This window comes from Argentina silus (genome assembly GCF_951799395.1).
Source record: "Argentina silus genome assembly, chromosome: 13".
Lineage (NCBI taxonomy): Eukaryota > Metazoa > Chordata > Actinopteri > Argentiniformes > Argentinidae > Argentina > Argentina silus.
In genome coordinates, this window is record NC_139667.1 from 15004722 (window position 1) to 15019410 (window position 14689).

Genomic DNA, 14689 nt, shown 5'->3' on the forward strand with positions numbered 1-14689 from the left:
TGGGAGAGAGTGACCTGAGGGAGAGAGTGACCTGAGGGAGAGAGTGAGCCGTGGGAGAGAGTGAGCCGTGGGAGAGAGTGAGGAAACAGAAGCCAGGCTGCTATCTGTTGATTAACGGACAAGGCTTCAATAACAACCCCAACACAACCCTCTGTGCTGTTAGATAATCCACTGTGTGTGTGTGTGTGTGTGTGTGTGTGTGTGTGTGTGAGAGAGCGTGCTGTGGGTGTCAGCGTCTGTCTGCTTGTGTGTGTGTTGTCACAGGGCTCTCTATGAATGTGTTGTGTGTCATCATGCCCTCCCTCCCTTCTTTCAAGATTCCCGTAAACACAACAAGGCCACCATTTCCTGAAGGCCAGTGACAGGAACACTACTCCTTCCCTCCCTCCATCCTCACCACAACGCAGCCCCATGTTATCAGTGACGAGAACCACACTCCCCCTCCATCCATCCTGTACACAGCACACCACACAGCCCTGCTCTACCCACATTAATACCAGTACACAGCCCTGTTCTATCCACATTAATACCAGTACACAGCCCTGTTCTATCCATATTAATACCAGTACACCGCCCTGCTCTACCCACATTAATACCAGTACACAGCCCTGTTCTATCTATATTAATACCAGTACACCGCCCTGCTCTACCCACATTAATACCAGTACACAGCCCTGTTCTATCCACATTAATACCAGTACACAGCCCTGCTCTAAACAGGCTATCCGTGACAAAGAAGGTGAAAAGACAAGAGATTGTGAGAATGCACTGGAGGATAGCCTACCAACCCTGCCTTCTCTAACCGGCCGAGTCATGTTACGGTAAACAGGAGACTAGCCCATGCCCAGGGGGGTTTCTGCTGCACGGCTCCGACCGTGTCACGGGTGAATAGGTAAGTTCCCTGAGCTCATGCGCACCATCAAAACAAAACAAAACCAAAAAAAGCCACAGAGCCGCGTTTGGCATGGTGCCACCCGGGGCGACCCAACACCCAACAGCTGTGTTTGATTGCCAAACAAAGAAGTGTGCGGCACCGGCGATCATTGTTTCTGTGGTTGTGTGTGTGTGTTAATGACTACAGGTGTGTGTGTGTGTTTGTGTTAATGACTACAGGTGTGTGTGTGTGTGTGTGTGTGTGTGTGTGTGTGTGTGTGTGTGTGTGTGTGTGTGTGTGTGTGTGTGTGTGTGTGTCTCCTGAAGAGGTATGAGAAGTGCCAGACTAGAGTCAGGAAAGCTCCCCCTTTTGAAATGCAGCTGTGGTTGACATTCTCTCTTGGGAATAATGTTCAGCTGGCCAACATCTCGTTAAACCCCTATGATCTCAGCAGGCTTTACAGGTAATGTCGGGTGTTCACGTTTTAACTCCTAATCTCATGGGAAGATCTGATGGGTTTACTCATGATCTCATCCACCTTAATCTTTGGTGTGTGTGTGTGTGTGTGTGTGTGTGTGTGTGTGTATTAATGAGCAGAGTCATGCCCTGGCAGCAGGTGTCTGGAAGTGTCTGTCTTCACACTCCTCCTCCAGTCTTTTTTTCTTGTTCTCTCTCTCTCTCTCTCTCTCTCTCTCTCTCTCTCTTACTTTCACCTCTCCTCCTCCCTCCCTCCCCATTCCATCAATTTCTCACCCCCTGCATGACTAGGCCCTGCCACAGGTTGTGATGGGGTGGTGGGCGGTATGGGCTTGTCTCTGGTCTGAAATGACAAGGTGGTCCCCAGACAGCTGACACAGAGTAGGCTGAGAGCTGGAAGGAAAATGGAGTGCTAATGAACCAGGCTTCACACACACTGCTGTCACAGTGTGAGAAACACACACTCTCTCTCTCTCTCTCTCTCCCTCTCACTCACACACTCGCTCACTCTCACACACACACACACACACACATACATAGCTTTCTCTGGGGAAAGGCCCAGGGTTGTCATGGTAACACTCCCTGGTTGCTCCAACTTGCTCCTGCTCCCAGCCTTCCCCTGCGCCCCTGCTTTATTAGCTGTTAGCAGAGCTAAATGAAGTGGGGCTCTGAGGCTGGGCAACATCTGTCACACCTGCTTTATGGACTTCCCTTTTGCTCGGTTGAAGTGGTGCTGTGTGTGTGTGTGAACTGAATTGCCCTGTTCCTATTGTTTGATTTACAAGGCTTGGCCTCTTTTTGCAATATATTAGATCCCCCCCCCCCCCCCCACACACACACACACACACACCCTAACCCGTTAATGTACTACCTGACCCACATGCATTACTGTAGCTGCAGGCTGACTTTGAAAATCAAGCCACTCTAGCATTGAAGCTTGAGGCTGTTGACTCATAATAGATGGTGTAACTCTAACTTTACGAGTCTCCCCTTCATCTCTCTGTTGCTCTGTCTGTACATCTGAACCCAGACAGTCTGACTACGGTTCGCTTTGAGTTGGAGTTGAGTCTCTTTCTTTCTCTCTCTCTCTCTCTCTCTCTCTCTCTCTCTCTCTCTCTCTCTCTCTCTGTGTGCGAGAGTGAGTGTGTGTGTGTGTGTGTGGGGGGGGTTAGCAAATCTGATTTAATTCCTCACGCTGCATTCCATTTATTATTCATCTGGAAGGATTGATTTGAGTCTTGTAGATCAGAGAGAGTGTACAGGGTATGCGTGTGTGTGTGTGTGTGTGTGTGTGTGTGTGTGTGTGTGTGTGTGTGTGTGTGTGTGTGTGTGTGTGTGTGTGTGTGTGTGTGTGTGTGTGTGTGTGTGTGTGTGTGTGTGTGTGTGTGTGTGTGTGTGTGTGTGAGGTGAATGCTCTGGAGTGCGTTCTCCTGCTAGAATAGTCATAGTCCACCCATGCCCAAAGCAGTCATAGTCCACCCATGCCCAAAGCAGTCATAGTCCACCCGTGCCCAAAGCAGGACAGACTGGCAGAGCAGAGTGGCTGTGAGGTGGCACAGTGGCATCCATGGTGGAGAGAACGTTCCAGATCATGACGTTGGTGGAAGATCGCTAGAGAATAACAAACGTGTTGTTCTATTGCACTTCGACTACGCTTTTATTCTACCTCATGAATCCTTACTGTGATGGGTATGACTTGTTATTCGTGACTTCTTCTCTGACCTTTATTCTCCTCTCCTCTCCTCTCTCTCTCTCTCTCTCTCATTCCAGCCCATGTGGAGAATGAGGAGCAGTACACCCAGGCCTTGGAGAAGTTTGGAGAGAACTGTGTGTACAGAGATGACCCTGACCTGGGCTCAGCCTTCCTCAAGTTCTCAGTCTTCACCAAGGAGCTCACCGCTCTCTTCAAAAACCTGGTGAGAAAGGTGTGTGTGTGTGTGTGTGTGTGTGTGTGTGTGTGTGTGTGTGTGTGTGTGTGTGTGTGTGTGTGTGTGTGTGGTGTCACTGTCTTCTTGAAGCAAAGTGTTCCAGTTTTCCTTATTGAGTGACACGTCTCTCTAACTATTTGTGTGTGTGTGTGTGTGTGTGTGTGTGTGTGGGGGGGGGGGGGGGGGTAGAATTCCTCCCCTAGAGACATAAAGAGTTCCAGCCTGTCCTAATTGTGTGTATCCCCTTGGGTCAGAAAAGTATCGGAAGGAATAGGAAGCCTTTGGGGGTAGATCAGTTTTCCATCGCAGCAGCCAAAAACCGCTACTGAAATGACCCCAAATCTGCTGGATCTAATTAAGCCAGATCCTGCCCTGACTCGGATGCAGGTTTTAACAATCCCCAGGCTTTATTAAGAACACCTGACACAGACATCTGAGAAGGTTTAGCCTCACCCCAGGAATAATGGCCATTTACACAGAAAGCTTATTGACTTACGAGTGATTTTATCTGTGTCATCTCGAGAACTCCCCACTCAGGGAGTGGAAGATGGGTTGTTATGTTTGTACTAACCCAAGGATCAAATTAATAAAAAGAACATGAGTTTCCTCCCGGAGCCCTATACTTTAGACTCATTTCACCCCAAACAGGGGTTTACTTTAAGACTCCACAAGCCAGTAATCTTTTCATCAGTCGGAGCAAACACTGGGTTTGAAAGGGCATAATAGGACAGGGCTGGGTTTTGTTCCTCTGTTTGTTTGTCTCTTTCTCTCTCTCTCTCTCTCTCTCTCTCTCTTTGTCCCTCACTCTCTCTCTCTCTCTCTTTGTCCCTCACTCTCTCTGCCTCTCTCTCTCTCTCCCTCCCACTCTTCTCTCTTCTCTCTCTCTGCCTCTCTCTCTCTCTCTCTCTCACTCTCTGCTCCTCTCTCTCTCTGCCTCTCTCTCTTTCTCTCTCACTCTCTACTCCTCTCTCTCTCTCTCTCTCCCTCCCACTCTTCTCTCTTCTCTCTATCTCTGTCTCTGTCTCTCTCTTTCTCGCACACACATACATATTTTCATTATTCTCCCTGTCACACACCTAATCTCACACACACACACACACACAGATCACATTTCAGCAGCACGTATCATTCTGTCTGTCGCAGGTAGTCAGGGTTAAACCCTCTGACGCAACCTCTCTCCTCTTTCCCCCCTCTCTCTCTCTCTCTCTCTCTCTCTCTCTCTCTCTCTCCAGTTCCAGAACATGAACAACATCATCACCTTCCCTCTGGACAGCCTGCTGAAAGGAGACCTCAAGGGGGTGAAAGGAGTAAGTACTATAACCACAGTCTCCGTGTCTTTATCTGCCCATGTGTGGTGGAGGTTAACACAACTAAGCAGAGGAGGTAGACCCCTCACAGAGAGATCCATGTCCATTTCTCTGGTCAAGTAACTCAAGATCCTGTGTGTTTCATGTGATCTTAATGATGTGGCGTTACAGGTGTTGTTTGTTTGGGTGTAGCCTCCCTTTATACAGTGTTAGGTGCTATGACGTGTTGCACCTACGGTTTTGTACAGGTAGGTCCACTTGTACTGTCACTGTACAGGTGTCATGTCTAAGGGTCACTAGACTAGCTCTACGAAGATCCATCCAGCCAGCCAGCCAGCCAGCCAGCCAGTCAGTCTGCCAGGCAGCCAGCCAGACAGTGGAGGCAGGGCCCAGACAGAGCTGATCCTTCTGCAGTCTGCCCAGGCCTGTGATCCCATCAACCCTCATTACTGTCAACCTTGACCCCTCTTGACCGTCGCTTGGTTAGGTAGACGCTAAAGCCGCTGCTGCCGCTGCCGCCGCTGCCGCCGCTGCCTGATGTGATTGACCTCAATAATGAGGCTGTCAGAGTGCTGTGTCCGTCTGTCTGTCCGTCTCCGAACAGAGGCTGGCCGGACTCCCCAACGGTCTCTCTCTCTAACACGCTAGCCCTCTCTTTTGTTTGTCTGTTTCTCCTTTTTCTTTCTTTCTCTCTCTCTCTCTCTCTCTCTCTCTTTCTCTTGCTCTCTCACTCTCTCTCTCAGTCTCTCTCCCTCCTGTGCCCCCCCCCGCTCTGTTTTCCCCAATCTCTCTCCCTCTTGTTTCCGGGCTGATGTACCGGGTGCAAATTTACCACAGTGGCAATCCCCTCATTACCCCGGCGATGACTCTCATTACACTCGTGACATGGGGCTAATGAAGTGCTAGTCGTAGCATTTTCTGCCTGACTGAGACGCACAAGTTTACAGCTACAGCTTAGTCTGCCTTTCTGAACACTGAACTGAGAGAGAGAGTGAGAGGGAAAGAGAAATGGAGAGAAATAATAAGGAGGATCTCTCCATCTTCCCCAGTGAGCACTACAGAAGGATCAGTGTGTCTGTCTTATACAGCATCAGGGCCCTTCCCTCCTCCTCCTCCTTCTTTCTTTTCCTCTTCCCACTCTTTCTCCTCCTCCCCTCTCACCCCCCCCCCCCCCCCCTCCTCTTTCTCCCCCTCTTCCTTTCTCCTCTTCCTCTCCAGCTCCCAGGGGAAGAACCTGTGGAGAGAGGAAGAAGTCTAGACCTTCCCTGAGTGGTTCTGGACTGAACACAGGAAGTGCCTTCCGTATGGCCAGACGCACGCACGCACGCACACACACACACACACACACACACACACACACACACACACACACACACACACACACACACCACAGCCTAATTGGCTTTTTTATCTCGGTTGAATAACATAAAACAGACCTACCTCCCACAGCATTAGTATTATATGTAATTCTTGGTCTCTTCAGAGAGGCAAGGTTTTGTAAATACCATTCTGTGTGGCTGGCTTTGGGGATTGGGGAGGGGGGGGGGGGGGGGGTTGTGTTAAAGCACTTTGTAGACCGTGATGTGGGCTTGTTAGCTTGTTAATATTCCATAAATGTGCTTTTTAGCTGACAGTCCGGAAAGCCTGAGCCGTCCCTGTGGGGTGGTGACACTAATGTAGCCGTGATTATAGGGCTTTCAGACCAGACCTGTCATTGGAACCATTTCACTGAAAATGGTTATTTTACACCCCACTCAACTCTCCCTGCCGGGTGACCCACCTCAAGGCATTTAGGAGTTTAAATGTTGTTCTGTCAGATTACAGCACAAAGTGACCCGGTCATATTTAGTGTCCCGTCACTTCCTGTTTTCTTGGAGCTTCAGTGTGGTCTGTGTGAGGTACCGTAGGTACAGGATATCAGGGGAGCCTGTCCTCTGATTTCTGCCTCCACCAGTTTCCCCTGGAAGACATACTGTAGGAGATGAGAGCAGTCCCGAGGAGTAGGACCTGAACCCTGACTACAGCGAACCTGCACTGTGTTGTGTCAAATCTATGTGAGGATACTTGGCTTTACTGAAATACACCAACTCCCTATCTTTGTCACTATAGCCAAGCCCCCCCCCCAGCCCCTCGTTGGAACCAAGGGGTCTGGACGTCCTGTGTTATTGTTACTACATGATGTGCCCCTGTCCCCCAATCATAAACAAACCAGTGGAAACTGCTGAGACCACCAGAAGTACACAGCCAAGGGGATTTACACTGTGTGGACACTGCGATGATGTCATTCTCTCCAACAACACCGGACCTTCTGATCCCTTGTGTCCCCCCTCCCCCATCCCCCCCACTCCCCCCATCCCCAGCCAGCTTTGTCTGATAGGCTCTCCTCTCGTGTGTTTTTTTACCCACTATGAGTCATATCAGCCTCTCTGTATTCAGGCAGGCAGGCAGGCAGGCAGACAGGCAGGCAGGCAGTTAGGCAGGCAGCCAGACAGGCAGGCAGTTAGGCAGGCAGGCGGGCGGGCGGGCGGTGGGTGGGTGGGTGGGTGGGTGGGTAGATGCTGTATATGATGTCCAGTAGTGTGTTTCTGGCTGCTCCATTGCCCTAGGGGACTGAATGCGGTGAATTCAGACGAGGCCCACCATACTGACTCGGTGAATCGTGAAACCCGCCCACCAACACAGAAGGATGGAGCTGAGGCTTTTATCTTTTCGGTCAGAAGACCTCAAAGTTACTTATTTTTCTTACTCTAGTGAGTGATTTCACCGGGATGTATTTTTACTATCTGTGTCCTGGACCACCACAAGACCAGGTGGATCAGTCTTTAGAAGGGTAGTCTCACTAAGTCAGACTCTCTTGAGAGACGGTGCACCCATCTAAAAGTGCTGATGGGAGTTGGTGCATCCGGTGAATTTCACCAACGACATCCATATACTACTGCCAAATAGGTTGGAGTGCTTCAAATGGAAGCATTTTTAAAAAAAAATAGATAATTGAAATTCTGGCATTGAAAACGTCTCTCTCCCGGAGGGCTATTATGGTAAATCCCATTCGAGAGAGAGAGCATGTTGATTTGTTGTTGCTGTTGTAGAGTGGACGGGAGGTGACTCCTGATTGGCCGTGGTCCAGCAGCATTCCTCAGAGCTAAATGGCCCGGCCGTGCCTGTGTTTGTGTGTGGACGGCCATGACATCTCCTTCACTCCCACTCCACTCCCATTGAGACATTGCAGCCATTACATATGTAGCTGTCAGAGAATGTCCTGCCCTGTGTCCTGCCCTGTGTCCTGCCCTGTGTCCTGCCCTGTGTCCTGCCCTGTGTCCTGCCCTGTGTCCTGCCCTGTGTCCTGCCCTGTGTCCTGCCCTGTGTCTTGTCCTGTCCTGCCCACTCTCCTTTCTTTCTTTCTTTTTTTCTCTCTCGCTCTCCTTCTATGCTCTGTGCATCCTGATTCTTCATACATTGTTCCTCTCTCTCTCTCTCTCTCTCTCTCTCTCTCTCTCTCTCTCTCTCTCTCTCTCTCTGTCTCTCTCTCTCTGTCACTGTCTGTCTCTGTCTGTCTCTCTCTTTCTCTCTCTCTCTCTCTCTCTCTCTCTGGGTCTCTGACCTGAGGTTGGTTGACTAAGTGGTTCTTCATTCTGCCCACTGACTCGCACCGTGATCTAATGGGGCAGCTGCCATGCTTGTCACTGAAGCGGAGGGCAAGCAGAGGGAATCTCTCTCTGAGACTCTCTAAGACTGTAGGCATACTGGAACTGCATTAATCATAACAAGGCTAAGCTGGATAAGCGTTCTTTCACTTTATAAAGCTCAGCTGTTGTTTGAGAACGCATCGAAATAGCGGCATTGTCACCGCATTGTATACCACCTAATTTGACGACCGAATAGAAGCACATTCGTTTCAGTGCCATGGTGGTAATAAGTGCCTGGGATTGTAATCAGGAAACGATCATTCAAACAACAAGAACACATGATCATCAACTCGTCATGTAGAATCAGACTGCTCGGTTTCTGCGTTTCCCCCGGTCAGTACGTAGCAAGCAGTTGGCAGCAATTATGCTTGTTGTGATGTTGTTGTAAAAAGGACACGGGGAATTGCACCAGTTTAATGTGTGTTTTTGTTTGTCCTAATCGCTGGTGTAATCAGCGGCACAGGGGAGGAGAAAACATTGCATAATCTCACGTTTGATCACAGTCACAGCTGCTGAACGCTTCCATAATTATGGGCGATCTATTTAGCTGTTCAACGGTGCAGGCCACCGAGGTCATGTTATGGTTTCCAAAAACACTGTTCCTTTTCTGCCCAAACCGCCGGACTGTGACATCATCCAAGCTCCTTACCGAGACCACAGACGGCAGCACTGTAGCCTCGCCTAAATCCATGAAACAGGCCAGGAGGATGTTTTGGCTGAATGATTCACACCAGATGATTGACAACATGCTCTGTTGATGCCTATCCTTAGCTACTGCTTCTTCATTGAGGGAGAGAGGGACGTTATTCCTTAGAGGTTGTAACATCAGGCCCAGTCTTTCAAAATGTAGGATCTAGATCAGAACGATCTGGATTAGTTTCTGCTATCCAGGATCAGCTCTGTCTGGCAAATGTTGTAGTCGTATAGGGGGACAACAGCCAGCTCCATCTGATCCTGGATTGCAAAAAAAGAATCCAGATCATTTTAATCCGGATTAAAAGTTTTGAAATACTAGGCACAGGCAACCTCAGTGAATCAGACTAGATGAGATTCTGGGTTCTGAGATGAAACACCAGGTTAATCCTTGACTGGAGTATTGCTGTCTGTAGCATCATTTCTTCCTGGCTATAGGCCTACATGGTAGACTGTGTGTGCAGTGGCATCCTTTACCTCTGTGTGTTTTGACCATGCTCTTTATGTCCTGTTTACTCATAGTTGACATTCACTCACAATGGAAGACTGTTCTGTTGTGTGGAGATCTGTGTATATTGCCCAGGGACTGCAGGTGGAAATTAGCTATGTCGCTAAATCTGGTGCAATATTTGTTGTGCATAAACCTGGACGTTTACATAGAGGTATAACACAGAGATGTTTATTAATACCTGTGTATTCCTGATTCAATACTCCCTATACAGTTTGATGTTGACACATGTCTCTCTTGTTTTCACAGGACCTGAAAAAGCCCTTTGATAAAGCCTGGAAGGACTACGAAACTAAAGTGTAAGCAGTTTAACATTGTTTCTGCAGCATCAACCGTTTGAAATGAAGTTGGGATTCTGGTCCATTACGTAAGGGTAAAGTGCTAAGACTATTGGTCGGTCATTTGTTGTCTTTTGGTCCATTGGCACTTACTGTGTGGTGGCCATGCTTGTGAGAGAGCAGTGTTCCCATAGCATTTGAATGATATATAGATATTTATAATTGGTCATGATAACGGTTTTGCATTTAGTGTGTTATTGTTACTGGTAAGAAGCCCATTTGATCATGATGGATGGAATCCTAAGTCAATATCCGCGCACGTAAGTCGGATCATCGCGCAGATATCCCATTGACATGAATGCAAGATTTACGCAAATGTCCGAGTTATGCGCGCAGATCTCGAGTTAGGATTCCACCCGAAACGCATAAGCAGTACGTCGGCTGAGGTGCACTGTGATGTGTCTCGTTGTCCCTTGTTTGTGCTTGATTAACCACTATTCCCCCAGCAAACCTCACTTTGTGCTCATCAACGAAACAAACGCGCCCTCAATAACCCAGTCCTCACCTTTCCCACATCCCTCCATCCACATTGACCTCACTGTGATTTTGCATGCAATGGTATATGAAATTTTATAGTACTCTTATATATTTTACAAGCTGCAAAGGACATTCTTTACTGAAAGGGTAATACATGTTCTTCTCCAAACCAATTTGAAGAGACAAGACAGTACTTACTTTGTACTACAAAGTTCAACCGGATACTCTGACTGGTCTTGACCTCCCCTTTAAGTTCCCTCCATTGATGCCCTGTCTCTGTCTGCTATCAATGGAGTACAGTACTCAGTCTGATTGAGACACCCCCCCCCCCCCCCCCCCACTACCCCATCAGCTCTGGTGCTCCTCCTCAAGATTTACTGATCCAAACCGATCGGTCTCGTCTCATATCACAGATCTCTCTAATCTCTTTTATCTGCCATTAGAACGGGTCCCTCTCATATTTCTCGACAGTGAGAATTGAAACTATTTGACCCATACGCGGCTCCGGCTCCGACCGCTTTAAACCGGTTCGCAAGCACTCTGCCGTCCTCCCTACAGTTTGAGTTACATTTGATCTCTTGGCGACTAGTGTGCAGAAGGATGTTAATTTCTTTATGGGCTAGTTTCCCGGGCACAGATTAAGCCCAGTCCTGGACTATATATATACGACTTTCAATAGAAAATCTCTATTGAAGATGTATTTATTGTAGTCTAAGATTAGCCTTAATCTGTGTCTGGGAAACCATCCCAGTTCCACCCTAATGCTTCTGGGTTGAGGATTGATTCATATGCTGACTTTGCAGATGTTCTACTAATTAAAAAGCTAGTGCAACTCCATGTGTGAGGTAGCGGATGCTGGTTTATCACCACAAAAACAACTTAAATGAGGGAATAACCCAAATGAGGGAGATAACTGTAGATGTGTGTCAAGCAGTGGCAGTGACTGTGACATTTTTTCACAAGCATCTAATCATAGTCTTGTCATATCATGAGTCACCATGCTGATGGAGCTACAGTATGATATAATTAGAGTCTAGAATTAGAATTAGAATTCATTATGGTCTGTTCTAAACGTCACAGGAGAGGTCCACGGTGCTGACTCATGCATACACACCACTTTGCTATAGCTTGACGTGCCCCCCCTCTGTCTGTCTGTCTGTCTGTTTTGGTTTGATTCTGTTGCCCCCCCCCCCCCTCTGTCTTGTCTGTCTGTTTTGGTTTGATTCTGTTTTGTTTGTTTTGGAATGGCCTTGATTTGATTGGTCTGTGTCTTGATTCCGACCGAGCCGAGCGGTTGGCTGCAGGCCGAAGTTCTAGAACTGAGCTGCACAGAATGCTGAACCTCTGTGTAGAGGTTAGTCATAGCAGCCCTTCTAACCCAAACGCATGATCGCTGTCAAACCCTGGAGGAGGACACACAGGGGTCACTGAGTCACTCTTCCTCTTAGGGGGAGGAAAAACGCTGCATCCTTTTGTAGAGGGATATGCTGGTGAAGCATATGGAAAAGAATGCCCTGTTGCATGGAATGGGTTCCCCCTGTGTCTTTCCTGTTGGCTGTGTACAGTATATGTGTTGTGTGTGTGTGTGTGTGTGTGTGTGTGTGTGAGTGTGTGTATCTGAGTGTGTGTGTGTCTGAATGTGTGTTTGGGACTGTGTGGATAATACGCCACTGGAGGCATTGGTTCGCCCTTTGACCCCTACTGATGTCACCTCCTCCCAGCACTAAGATCGAGAAGGAGAAGAAGGAGCACGCCCGGCAGCACGGGATGATCCGCACGGAGATCAGCGGGGCGGAGATCGCAGAGGAGATGGAGAAGGAGAGGCGCTTCTTCCAGCTGCAGATGTGTGAGGTGAGGGGAATTAGCCGTGAAGAGGAGTAGAGGGGTTGCCAGATTGTGAGGTGAGAGGAATAAGCCATAACACCAGGGGGTTGCCAGATTGAAGTCCTGTTTATGTGCTGGCACATCAGGACTCCTAATACTACCTCAGCTTATTTTGCTAATCTCCTTCCATGACCTCCTGATAGGGGAGAGGACTTGAAAGATTGGCTCCATACACGTATAATTGAGGGATCTATTTGAAGCTTTTTAAGCCTTTTAAAGTCTTACCCCTCTCATTGCACGTTTTGCTGTCTTGCAGTATCTCCTCAAAGTCAACGAGATCAAGATCAAGAAGGGGGTTGACCTGCTGCAGAACCTTATCAAATATTTCCACGCACAGTGCAAGTAAGACACACCCACACACACACACACACACACACACACACACCCCCCCCCCCCCCCCCACACACACACACACACACACAATCAGCTGATGTATTGCCTCTCTCTATCCAGTTTCTTCCAGGACGGGCTGAAAGCAGTAGACAACCTCAAGCCCTCCATAGAGAAACTAGCCACAGACCTCCACACGGTGAGCATCTAAACATGACTGTCTTCACCGTCAGTGTTCACCTTGAGCCCCACTCATCCCTCTCTAACCTTTCCCTATACCATCTTCAGATAGGGTGGAACCCTAACTCAAGATCTGTGCACTCAGGATCTGTGCACGTAAATCGAATCACTGTGCAAATTGGGAGTTACGCGTGCAGATCTCGAGTTAGGGTTCCGCCGGTAAAGTGTTGACCTTGAGTCCAGTCATCCCTCTCTAACCTCTCCCCACACCGTCTCCAGATAAAGCAGGTCCAGGATGAGGAGAGGAAGCAGCTCACTCAGCTACGAGACGTCCTCAAGACAGCACTGCAGGTGGAGCAGAAGGAGGTAATGCCTGCCTCAGTACCTCTCTCTCACTCTCTCTCTCTCTCACACACTCTCTCACACACACACACACACACACACACACACACACACACACACTCTCACTCTCTCTCACACACACACACACACACACACACACACACTGTACACAGCACAACACTAGACTAGGTTCTCAACACACTCAATAGCCTTCACGATACGTCAACGTACAGTACCTGTCAAACATCCAGTGGTGTATCTGTATCTCATATATAATCTGCTCTATTTCTAGAAGTCTGTTTCATGATGTGATTACTAAGTAGGAAGTCCCGATGTCAATAACCCAATCCTTCTCAGCTCTCCGTCAACATCAGCAAGCTTCACTGAGGAAAACCCATCCATGTTTTAGAGCTCTTAATATGTGCTTACGTACTATGTTGGTATAAGCTGTATGACGATTTGACCGAGTAGCTTCCATTCATAGTATTCACATGACGCGTCAAGCAGCCATCGACACGGACTAGTTCACCGACGGCGCGACTAGCGCCGTAGCGACAGATAACAAATTCAAATAACCAGTCATTTTGTTATAAGATGACAAATGAATTATGAACAGATACGATTGTATCATTACTTATTCTGTTCCACAATTCGCAGGTGCAAAAAAACTATCAGTCGCACAATTGATTAGCCCACACTAGTCGCCCACAAACGTGGCGAAAGTGGCGTCATGCTTCATGCTATGAATAGTAGGCCTACGCCTTCGTGACTGAAGGATGCTCTCTCTTCTCTTCCTCACTGCCTTCGTCTGTTGTGAACCCAGTCTAGGAGAGTAAGTGGATTCTCAGTGAAACCTCCCTGTGGTTGTGTCTCGCCCGTCACCATGGTGTTGTAGCAGTGATAGAGAGAAGCATTGTTCATAGAGAACATTTAAGCCACACTATAAAGGAGGATGTCGTGTTGCCTTACGACAGACAGCCTTACGTCCTTCTGACTGTCGTAAGCCAACGAAGGGGGTATACTGTAGATAGGGGAGATTTGGGGGAATTGGAACTGGAATTCTGGTCTTCTTATAATTGTTCCTGTTTACAGTGTTCTGATAACAGTAGCCCCCTGAAACCATTCCTTTATATAGCCTTGCTTTCCTATACCATTTCCTCAGAGGAGGTGACATCACTAGTGCATGACCCCAGCCTTTGTTTGTCCCATGTGTGCTTACCGTGGCTGTATCTCAATAGTCTGTAGAGACCTCTCCTCTCCTCTCCTCTCCTTTATCTTCATCTGCACTAATGGGAGATCAATCTGGAGAGGTGAAGGTAGACATCTTCATATCAGCACGAGGAGAGGAGAGGAGAGGAGAGGAGAGGAGAGGAGAGGAGAGGAGAGGAGAGGAGAGGAGAGGCAACTGCTTTAGACTATTGACATACACCCATGTTGTGGTGCCCTGTGCTTTTTTCTAAATTAGATCCTTTTTGTGTGTGTGTGTGTGTGTGTCTCTGTGCATACTGCTATTGTTGCCTTGTGTCTTATACATAGGATACTTATTTGTGTGTGTGTGTGTATGTTGCTATTGTTGAAGGATTCCCAGGTGCGACAGAGCGCCACCTACAGTTTGCACCAGCCCCAGGGCAACAAGGAGCACGGGACTGAGCGCTGTGGGAACCT

General features: G+C 48.3%; 1 protein-coding gene across 4 annotated transcripts in view; it reads left to right on the top strand.

Moving 5' to 3' along the window:
- Positions 1-14689, top strand: part of asap2a (ArfGAP with SH3 domain, ankyrin repeat and PH domain 2a) — a 57070-nt gene that overhangs the window by 25066 nt on the left and 17315 nt on the right. For all 4 annotated transcript variants that reach the window (XM_083683580.1, XM_083683581.1, XM_083683582.1 and 1 more), the window contains exons 3-10: positions 3122-3267; positions 4512-4586; positions 9723-9772; positions 12010-12139; positions 12429-12514; positions 12626-12701; positions 12962-13048; positions 14604-14689. The exon at positions 14604-14689 is cut by the window's right edge and continues 18 nt beyond it. In XM_083683580.1, coding sequence (XP_083539706.1) covers positions 3122-3267; positions 4512-4586; positions 9723-9772; positions 12010-12139; positions 12429-12514; positions 12626-12701; positions 12962-13048; positions 14604-14689 — 736 coding nt within the window. The remainder of the gene's footprint in view (positions 1-3121; positions 3268-4511; positions 4587-9722; positions 9773-12009; positions 12140-12428; positions 12515-12625; positions 12702-12961; positions 13049-14603) is intronic.